Genomic DNA, 9,201 nt, shown 5'->3' with positions numbered 1-9,201 from the left:
CAGAAGCATGTGAAACGTGACAGGGAGGTTCCACCCCACCCAGTGTAACCCAAACTGAAGTGTTTTTTTTTTTTGCCTCTATTACCAAAGTTGTTCCACGAGTTTAGGTTTTGCGCAGGACAGGTTCTTAATGGCGTCATCAAATACTACAAATTACTTCATTTAATATCAGTTAAATGTACCCTATATCTGTAGGCCTATAGTAATTATATTGACATGCACTTTGGCTGTTTTAAGGATTTTATGCACTGCGTCGTAATTTCTAGATTTCTAGAGCTCACTCATTGGCTAAAACACATGCTGTTCTATATTTAACTCGTATGAAGAATTGTGTCACTAGCACTGAAATTATAGACACTGCAGTCTTACATGAAATGAGGATTATTTAACTTTATTCAAGTTTTAGTTAATATGCCTCAATAAGCCATAGTTTGAAATGCTGTAGTCATGCTCTGTAAATATGATTACTTTATATCACAATAACAACATAATAAATAATTCAATAATCAAGAGCATTTGTTTATTTAGTAGCAATGTATCTCACAAAAGGTATTAGAATTGCTTCAATTGATTCGATTGTGAGCCACCATAAAATAACAAACACTTATTTACAAAGACGATACAAACTGAGAAATGTGAAAAATATATACTGAATTATATCAAACAGTTTCCATTACTGCTGCAATATCCTTAAAATGAGTGTGCAGGTTCTGAAAAAGATAAGATAACCTTTAATTTTCTCACTGTTTGAAAATTGCAGTATTGCTATATAACATTAAAGAACAGCAGTAGAACAGGAAACATGCAATCAAAGCATCATCCACCAAACTAGGAAAGGTCATGTTTACTTCAATTTGTGGAATAAATATTTTGAGCACTCAAATAATTTCTTTACAATTTATACAAACCTGGAATTGTGGGATAGTCATTTCAAAAGACTTCTGACATATCTGACCAGAGGGATCAGCCACCTTCAACATTACCATCACATACGGAGAGTTTAGTGATCTACAGGTGTCTGAGCTCACGGCCATGCCAAGTTTCCACTGCATGTCAACTAACTGCAAACGCAAAGCATCACACAAATATGGTAATGAAGGTCAACATTTAAGAATGCAATTAAAAGTACCTGGCCAATGCTGAGCATCTCTTTAGCTTCTTGTTGTAGCTGGACTTCTGCACTATGTTCACTCCATAACTTATGTATCACTTGAAGAAAGGGTTTGGCCCACCTGCTCCCATCTTCTTCCAACTTTGACACTAAATCATCAGCAGAGAGGTTGTGTTTTCCAGCATGTCTGTCCATACAGATATAGATTCACTAAAGGTATTTATATTCATAAAACTTATAAAATATAATTTGTGTCATTGATTGCAATGCGCTGTATACCTGAATGTTAATAAAACACATCTTGTAATACTCTGTAAATCCTCAAGGTTAAGTGAGGTACCGGCATTTGACAGTTCCTTTTTTCGGGAGAACAATAACAAAGATCAGATCCATTCAAGAAAAAAAGAAGAGTTCACAGACCTATTTCCTAAATCTTAAATCTTAAAGGTGCACTATGTAACTTTTTGCCTGCAGGTCTGTCACTTGCTTGTTTCTACAGATATGTCAATGTTCCACACCATGATATTAAACAACTCTACCTTACATTTGTTCAATTACGGGTGGTTTTATAGGTCAAAAATACCTAGAAAAACAGCCATTCTGTCAGCAGGGTTGCCTCTCCACAGATCTGACCTGTAACTTGGCCTGGTTTTGTCTCCATAAAAATACAAAGGTCATACTGTGAAACATTTCAGATATAAGCTATAACATCTACATGGAGACAGACCCTCCACCAGAAAAGTTACACAAAGCACCTTTATTAACTACTAAGAAAAGAAAAAAAATTAAATAAAATACTGACATTAGATAGTACAGCTGAATCAACTCCAGCGGACTGTCCACACAGGTAGGTCAGAATGTGCAAACACTGTAAATAATGAAAAACAATAATTCATAATAAAGTTAATCAAGTAAATTTAATTCATTTAATTTCTGCAGAAATATTTGTAAGACAAAAAAAGTCTCACTATTTCAGAAAATGTATCAGGTGGTAATCTACTAATGACGTCCACAACCTTATTCGAAGCTGAAACATAAGAAAGAGAAAACTCGACACATGTAATAACAAGAATCATCAATGGAAAGATAAATGATGCTCTCTCCTCCTCCAGTCTGTCGAACAACAATGCTAACAGCAATGCTAGCTATAGGGTTATTTTATGGTCTGGAGTGGCGCTAGCAAATGCGAATCAAAGAGAAAACAGATGAACTGCAAAGACTGAAAAAAAAACCTGTTCTGATTTAACAGTTACAAATAAATCATGTGAAAGGAGCTGTGTGTTGAAGTTGAACTATTAGCCTACCTAACTCTGCCGCAGGCATATTTCTCCAGATGAGAGAGCCCTCTTGTGGTGTGTTGTTATGGGAAAAATTACAATATTATGACTTGCAACGTTCCTCCGGGTCCCAATATTATGACTAGAAGTTAATTGTGAATATTGTTTTCGAAATGTCTCATAAAGAGCAGCACTTGTGAAAACGTGAAGCAGAAAGGATTACGCCCTGGCCCCTGGAACAGTCCACTATCCCACACTGCTGTATCTGTGTAACTGTAATTTACGTGGACTTACAGTTTAATACAAACATTAATTACCAAAATGTTTATTACTCGTACACGTTTCATAACATTTTGATCGACATTCATATATTATTTTATTTGTATAACCCATGCAAAGTGTCTTGTTTGGGTTCATGTAAACTGTTTCCCCCTGCGCTGCAATCTTGCGCTGTCCCAATGCGGAAGCGGTTTCCAGCTGTCAAACAGACTGGTGAAAGCTCTCTTAGCTCACATTTGTTCACAAATTATCCACACTACAGTATCACTCAAAATGGACTCTCCACGTTGGTTGCCACTTGAATCAAATCCAGAAGTAAGTAGGTTTACCTTTTGTCAAATCTCGATGTTCACTAATTCATTCATCAGCATGATTTCTATGAACATGAGAGGGCTAACAGGAGCTAACTGTCATAAATGGCTAATTGAGAACAAAAGCTGAAGACAAGTGACTATTCATGCAGAAATTTAACCTTACATTTTCTTTTTGTGTCTTTTCAGGTCATGACCACGGTGAGTTTTTATGGATCATGAAATATGATATTATATTGAAACAGAGTAGGCATAACAACGAGCTAAACGATTGATTTGTTTTGTCATATTTTTCTTTTAATCACAAAAAACCTAACTGTAGGCCTGTGTTAATTTATTTAAAACTATAATGCATGCTGCAAGCTCCTGAGCATTTTTGGAGAATGCCTTAAACATTCATCATGGGCATATGAACCTATGTTTGCATATCCTGCTGGCCTCTTATTCCAAAATACAGTTTCTTTACCGTTTGGGGATGAAACCAACTTGGCAGTTTGGAGACGTTTATGGTTTAGATCCAGAGCTTCTTAACATGGTACCAAGACCAGTGTGTGCAGTGCTCCTTCTCTTCCCCATTACAGACAAGGTATGTTCAAATCCTGTACACTAGTATATTTACCCGTATCATTTGTATTGATGTCCCACTCTGTTTCACTGTAATTTTCTTTTTTGTGCAGTATGAGACATTCAAGGAAGAAGAGGAAGCAAGGCTGAAAAATGGGAAACAAGACATCTCCCCCGATGTCTACTTTATTAAACAAACAATTGGAAATGCCTGTGGAACAATAGGAATCATCCATGCCGTGGCTAACAACTTGAAACATCTGGAGTTTGGTAACCAGATATTTGTGTTGTATATAATTATATTGTTGAAGCCATTCCATCTAATTCAGATATATTGTCCAGCATGGATCTCCCATCTGTGCCTGGGGAGCAGCTCTTCATCCCTTATCACTCAACTCCCCAGAGCCTTTAGCAATTCAGCAAAAATATTACTACATTTTGATTAACCAATTGCGATACATAATAATGTGTATGTTTCAAGTCAACAGACATAATCAAATATTCTTGCATTGGAAATAAAATTTACCATTACTGAAATTTAAATGTTTATTATAAAGGAATGATACAAACAAATGGTTGGTTATTACATTCGTTTAGGTAAATGTTAATGCAAATAAAATTCTTCTTTTTGTTGATGCATCAGCCCTGCAACAAATTGACTGCTGTTGCAACAAAAAGTTAAAGTTGATGATTAATCTGTGTGTTTGTGTGTAATATGTGTTTTAGAATAGCTCTTTTGGTGAAAAATGATAGAGACCCTGGCTATAAAATACATGTCATGTTATTAACTCTTCTTTTGTTAATTGTGTTTGTGTGTTTTTCTTCAAGAGCCTGATTCCCCGCTCAAGAAATTTATTGAGAATACCTCTAAAATGAACCCTGAGAAAAAGGCTGCATTCCTTGAGAAGGATGAGGTATTGAATATATAATTTTATAGTAACAATATCCTTAATCCTTTTATTGTTTTATTTTACAAATATATGAATGGTTTGCAGAGTATACGTGTTACACATGAATCAAGTGCTCAAGAAGGACAGACTGAGGTTTGTAGGTTTTTGAGTTTATTCCTTAAATATACTGTATGAAAACATTTTCTTTTTCACTTTGTCAGGCACCAAGCGCTGATGAACGAGTCAATTTGCATTTCATAGCTTTTGTTAATGTGGGAGGACAGCTTTATGAATTGGGTAATTAGCCTCTTCAAGTTTACAGTTATTAATTTGTTTTCAATATTTTCTGTCCAATCAAACTTCATGCTTCTATGTCTTTGTCATAGATGGTCGTAAGCCTTTTCCTATCGTGCATGGAAACACTACAGAGGAAACTTTCCTTGAGGTAAAGTATGCTATAAAATAAAGAAACGTATTTGTTTTAATAATCCACTTATATATTTTGGATTTTTTTTTTTTAAAGGATGCAGTAGATGTTTGTAAAATCTTCATGGCTCGAGACCCGGATGAAGTTTGTTTCACCATTATCGCCCTAAGCAAAGATTAAAGTGTTGACTTTTTTTTAGATGTGTGAAATCAAAAAAGGAAACTGCCAAACATTCTCAAGTGCTCACTAGATCAGCTCTTACCTCTCTTCAAAAAGAAACTGATTAGTGCAAGGGTTTAGTGTGATATGACGACATCCTTTTAAGATAATAGTTGCTTTGGATGAGTTGTTAGATTAAAAACACTCAAGACATTTGAGGATTGTTGTATACAGAGTGATGTGTTCAAATTCGCTATACTGCACTAACTTGTTTTGCTTCATGGGAAATGTTGCATTTTCTTGGATTGTCACCTTGTATATGTGAGTAACTATTTTTAAAACAAAAATACAAATGCACTTGTGTATGGTGACAGTATTATAACAAGAATAAGATGATCAAATGTCTCATGAAGGAGTCAAATTGACAATTGGTTAATGTATCTATTTTTCAGGGATGTGCCTACATTTTGTAATTCAGTCAAATAAACCAGATTTCTTCTAATGACTTTTATTACATTGTGAACATATTGCTATTGTGTGTAGTGAAAATACTGTTAACTAAGTTTTGGGAAATGGATACTGAACATGTATTAATAACTAGATAGAACAAAGTTTATGTTATTAGGATTTTTTTTTTTTTCAGACCGAGAGTTTGTTTTCATTCCTGTTTTGACTGCTCACTTACGGTCTTACTCAGTGGTCACATGATGTTGCATGATGTCTGGTCTGCTAATTTATTCAGATTTTGGCGTTGTCTTCCTCCCGGTGGAGGCAGGATGATAGCGCCATCTGCAGTCTGACTTCCTCAGGACAGTATTCCAGGTGTGTGAGAGCAAAAAAGCCCCCTTGTCCTGGTTTATAGTCCCGTATTTCAATTACCTATCTAATCCAGCGATGATGTTTGCTCCGTCCCAGTCCATTATGTGTTTCTCTTTTTTACAGTGGTCAGAAATGGCTGATTTGTGTTCTTCCTTTTCTGCTTTGTGTTTGTTTATTGTGTGCATATCTTCGCTATTTCATTCTCGCATTCTGTCCTATGTTCCTTTTTTCATGAACTGAATGCCCTCCCTGTTTCCCCAATGTATGTTTTAATCCAGGACATGCAGGGTATTTAGTAAATGACATTACATTTATGCTCCGATTCTAAAAAAAAAAAAAATCTATTATCTTTTGAGTGGACGAGTAATCGCCTGATTTTTCTGTACGGTTCCACTGCTGTGTTGATATTGTGTTTTCTAAATGCCCTCTGCACAAAGTTTTTGTTCCTTCTCTCACGAGATCTCTTTTCCATTAATATATCTTATAGCCTATGTACAATCCACTGACCGTAAACTAGCAGTGTACAAACTATGGCCTGCCTCTGAGCATTTTTTGTTGGTCCTCAAGAATCCTGCTGAAATGGCCAACTGATCATAGGAAAAACCTAATGTCCCAAGCCTTATTAAAGCTACAGTGGCTCTGTAATAGCACCATTCTGAACGACTAACTCTAATGACCACACATCTGTGGTCCTCCGCTTCGAATACATTTAGATTTCCTCGGTGAAAAAAGTTTGGACACCTCTGCCTTATAGGTTGCTATCAGAGAAAACGTTGCACTACCGCAGAGTACCCACTAGGTGGAGCTGTATGAAAGAGTAACCTGAAGTCGCTTATTGCCTGGAGATCTAAGATTTCTGTCTGCAGTTCCGTAGTTACTTTTTGTGTCAGGCTGTAACAAACTGCACAGGTGCCTTTCATTCTCCCTCCAAGATGCGTTTCGATAGTTCAATATTACTATAATACCCGAAACAAGGAACATAGATTATTCACCTGGAAGATGCCTGCACAAAGGAGCTGTGGTTGGTCTCTGGACCCTCTTGTGAACCCCCCACCCTTTCCACTGCCCCCGCCAAAGCCGCAAACTTTATGAAAGGACAATCCCGTCTGTTCCTGCCGCCTTCTCTCAGCTCTGAGCGCTAAGGTGAGCCGTGTTTCTTGACTTTAGTGTGTGAATGTGATCCCAGACTAGGTGGAGACCCAGCAGCTGGTGATTAAGCTACAAAGCAGCAATAACACAGGCGTGTCGGATGAAAACTCAGGTAGGCTAGGCACAGGAGCGTGCAATGTGATGCAAGAGAAATCATTTTGTCTTACAGAAACCATTAGTGTAGGTTTACTCACGAGCATCTCTAAAGACCTGTTAGCTTGTTATACCTGTTCACCTGTAGTTTTGTTGACTTGATCCGTGTTCCGTGTGTCCATTGTGTTGGTGCTTCGCCGTTCTTGTATGAACTGGATCTATTTATGCCACTGACTGGACCCTCACTGTGGACAAAACAGTTTTTGTGATGGAGTGGCGTGAGCAGTCCACGGTCAGCTTCGAAGAAGCCTACTTGGAGGCGCAGAGATGGATAGAGGTAAGAAGACTTTATAAATTTATCTTAATTACTTTTATTGATTAAGGTTCACCAGATTTATTAGAGTTTACACTGCTGAGAAGTCTTACAGAAAGGTATTTAGCCATAATGTAGAGTTTTTCTTGCCCCTCTGAAGGAAAGCTGATAATCTTTTTCTCAGCTCTACGCCCTCAGGAAAACAAACTCAGACTAAGAGATGCACACAGGCATGTCACCCTTGACTTCACCTGTACACACTATAATCAAGGAATTTCAGGCATGATTTGTGGTTAGGTCATTTTTAGTCTCCTCAGTAGACTAGCCCTACATGCATTTGACCTTTCCATCATTCATGAATTTTTATGCTACCCTGTTTCCCATGTTAGATCTTGCCTAAACCTGTTCAGCTGCTCTGTCTATTACTTAGCTGTTTTTTTAGGTTATGAAGATTATACACAAAATATTGTAATTAAATGTATTAATTTGTTCTATATGTAACTTTTCATGTGTTCAGTTTCCTCAAAACCTTTGCAATAGTTTAACTCATTTTGAATAGTGCTATGTAGCCTTTATCTTGATTGAAGGTGTTTTCTGATAGGAAACAATAATACAACAGAAGACAGTGACTGTTACTTTAGGCTATAGTTATTATACTAGTTGTATAGTTAAATGGCTCTCAGTATTTTTTTTATATAACAGCACACCTGAAGTACTTGTTTCCCTTGTAAACTCTTAAGAATGTGGTTTTCATGTGTTCTACACTCCACAGTATGAGGCTGCAGACATTTGAGAGATGGTGCAGGGACTGTAACTAAACAAATATTGTTCTAATTTCATGAGAGTGGACCTGAATACTTTTGATGTGACATCAGAGTCTCACACTTTTGCACACTGGCCCATTGTAGTGACTTGGGCTGGTGGTCCACTGTAGGCATGATCTTTCCGATCAGGGGTGGGCAGATTAGGTGAGGCTAAAGTGGGAGGGGGCTGACCAGGTTGTACAAGAGAGTCTTAACAAGGGATTTATTATTTAACAGCAGTGGCATACGCGGGCAGTACAATAGCAATCAAAGAGTGACTTCTGGCATGAGGTTAACACCATTCCTTCAAAAGAAAGTGTTATGGCTGCTGGTCGGTGCCACTGAATGATTAACAAGCTGTCGGGCTTTATAGCACTTTAAACAGAGGCATGTGTGCAACCAGGTTGGTGGGGTGCTTAAAAAACTGGACTAAATGGTCTGGAGTCTGTCACATGGACACATTCCTGCATTAGCTGCCATGGCTGTAAGAGTAGCAGACCCTTAAAAAGTTGGCCTGCTGTCAGTCCAGGCCACTGTGTCATACAAACCACAGTGCTCTGCCACAATAATGGAGGCCCTTGTCAATTGAATGACAGCATCTGTGAGAAACAAGTAGCAGGGTTGTATTGTTTTGTATGTTCTAGATGTCCATGATTATTTTGTGTTATTATTATATTACACAATGTTGTGCAGCCATATTTCCAGGACTTGTAGATCTATATATGAGATGTCCTCTATGACCTGGCCCACTGTGTTGCTCAGCTGATCATTAGTCACCTCATCATAGGCCCTATTCTGTTTCTTTTAATGTTTTGGCAGGCAGCAATTACAGAAATTAGGTCCCCTACATTCAGATGTACTCACGTGAGGCCGGACCTCACACTGCCTTTCACTTGTTGTTGCATGTTGACGTTGTTCTATTACAATGATGGTGTCAGCTCTAGTGGCTTCTCTGCAGAGCTTTTTCCAGAGTTAGATCTAGAAATGATTTGGACATTGTCCCATT

At 37.6% G+C, this 9,201-nt stretch overlaps 3 protein-coding genes across 8 annotated transcripts in view; 2 read left to right on the top strand and 1 right to left on the bottom strand.

Moving 5' to 3' along the window:
• Positions 1-506: 506 nt before the first annotated feature.
• commd6 (COMM domain containing 6) lies at positions 507-2,609 on the bottom strand. Of its 2 annotated transcripts, XM_020936312.2 has the most exons (7): positions 2,416-2,609; positions 2,080-2,138; positions 1,914-1,979; positions 1,391-1,467; positions 1,130-1,298; positions 909-1,061; positions 507-710 (listed from the first exon to the last, which is right to left on the bottom strand). In XM_020936312.2, exons 1-7 carry the CDS (start codon positions 2,432-2,434, stop codon positions 660-662), a joined length of 594 nt encoding a protein of 197 aa, XP_020791971.1. In that variant the 5' UTR covers positions 2,435-2,609; the 3' UTR covers positions 507-659. The 2 variants fall into 2 exon arrangements, with proteins under 2 accessions (XP_020791971.1, XP_055004705.1); XM_055148730.1 differs by lacking the exons at positions 2,080-2,138; positions 2,416-2,609 and having other exon boundaries at positions 1,130-1,260; positions 1,914-1,963.
• A 262-nt stretch (positions 2,610-2,871) lies between these two features.
• On the top strand, positions 2,872-5,520 carry uchl3 (ubiquitin carboxyl-terminal esterase L3 (ubiquitin thiolesterase)). The gene is made up of 9 exons (XM_020936311.2): positions 2,872-2,982; positions 3,168-3,179; positions 3,436-3,564; positions 3,656-3,812; positions 4,371-4,456; positions 4,538-4,585; positions 4,654-4,729; positions 4,819-4,877; positions 4,956-5,520. Exons 1-9 carry the CDS (start codon positions 2,941-2,943, stop codon positions 5,037-5,039), a joined length of 693 nt encoding a protein of 230 aa, XP_020791970.1. The 5' UTR covers positions 2,872-2,940; the 3' UTR covers positions 5,040-5,520.
• Positions 5,521-6,944: 1,424 nt separating this feature from the next.
• Positions 6,945-9,201, top strand: part of LOC110170631 (LIM domain only protein 7-like) — a 39,162-nt gene continuing 36,905 nt past the window's right edge. For 2 of the 5 annotated variants that reach the window (XM_055148706.1, XM_055148703.1), the window contains exons 1-2: positions 6,952-6,980; positions 7,340-7,416. In XM_055148706.1, coding sequence (XP_055004681.1) covers positions 7,348-7,416 — 69 coding nt within the window. In that variant the 5' untranslated portion in view covers positions 6,952-6,980; positions 7,340-7,347. Of the gene's footprint in view, positions 6,981-7,339; positions 7,417-9,201 lie in introns of all 5 variants that reach the window. The other 3 variants (XM_055148701.1, XM_055148710.1, XM_055148697.1) reach the window with 3 other exon arrangements.

The sequence above is a fragment of the Boleophthalmus pectinirostris genome, unplaced genomic scaffold, assembly GCF_026225935.1.
Source record: "Boleophthalmus pectinirostris isolate CB_2022bp ecotype Guang Dong unplaced genomic scaffold, ASM2622593v1 HiC_scaffold_1, whole genome shotgun sequence".
Taxonomy (NCBI): domain Eukaryota; kingdom Metazoa; phylum Chordata; class Actinopteri; order Gobiiformes; family Gobiidae; genus Boleophthalmus; species Boleophthalmus pectinirostris.
This window is presented reverse-complemented; position numbering and strand designations above follow the sequence as displayed.

Excerpts from the sequence above, each read along its gene's own strand:
- commd6 (XM_020936312.2), bottom strand. Across the intron at positions 1,980-2,079 it reads CTGATACATTTTCTGAAATA|TGTTTGCACATTCTGACCTA; the intron begins GTGAGACTTTTT and ends CATTATTTACAG. Across the intron at positions 1,062-1,129 it reads AGATGCTCAGCATTGGCCAG|TTAGTTGACATGCAGTGGAA; the intron begins GTACTTTTAATT and ends TTGCGTTTGCAG.
- uchl3 (XM_020936311.2), top strand. The coding sequence starts at position 2,941 with ATGGACTCTCCACGTTGGTTGCCACTTGAATCAAATCCAGAA. Across the intron at positions 3,565-3,655 it reads TCTTCCCCATTACAGACAAG|TATGAGACATTCAAGGAAGA; the intron begins GTATGTTCAAAT and ends TTTTTTGTGCAG. Across the intron at positions 4,457-4,537 it reads CATTCCTTGAGAAGGATGAG|AGTATACGTGTTACACATGA; the intron begins GTATTGAATATA and ends AATGGTTTGCAG.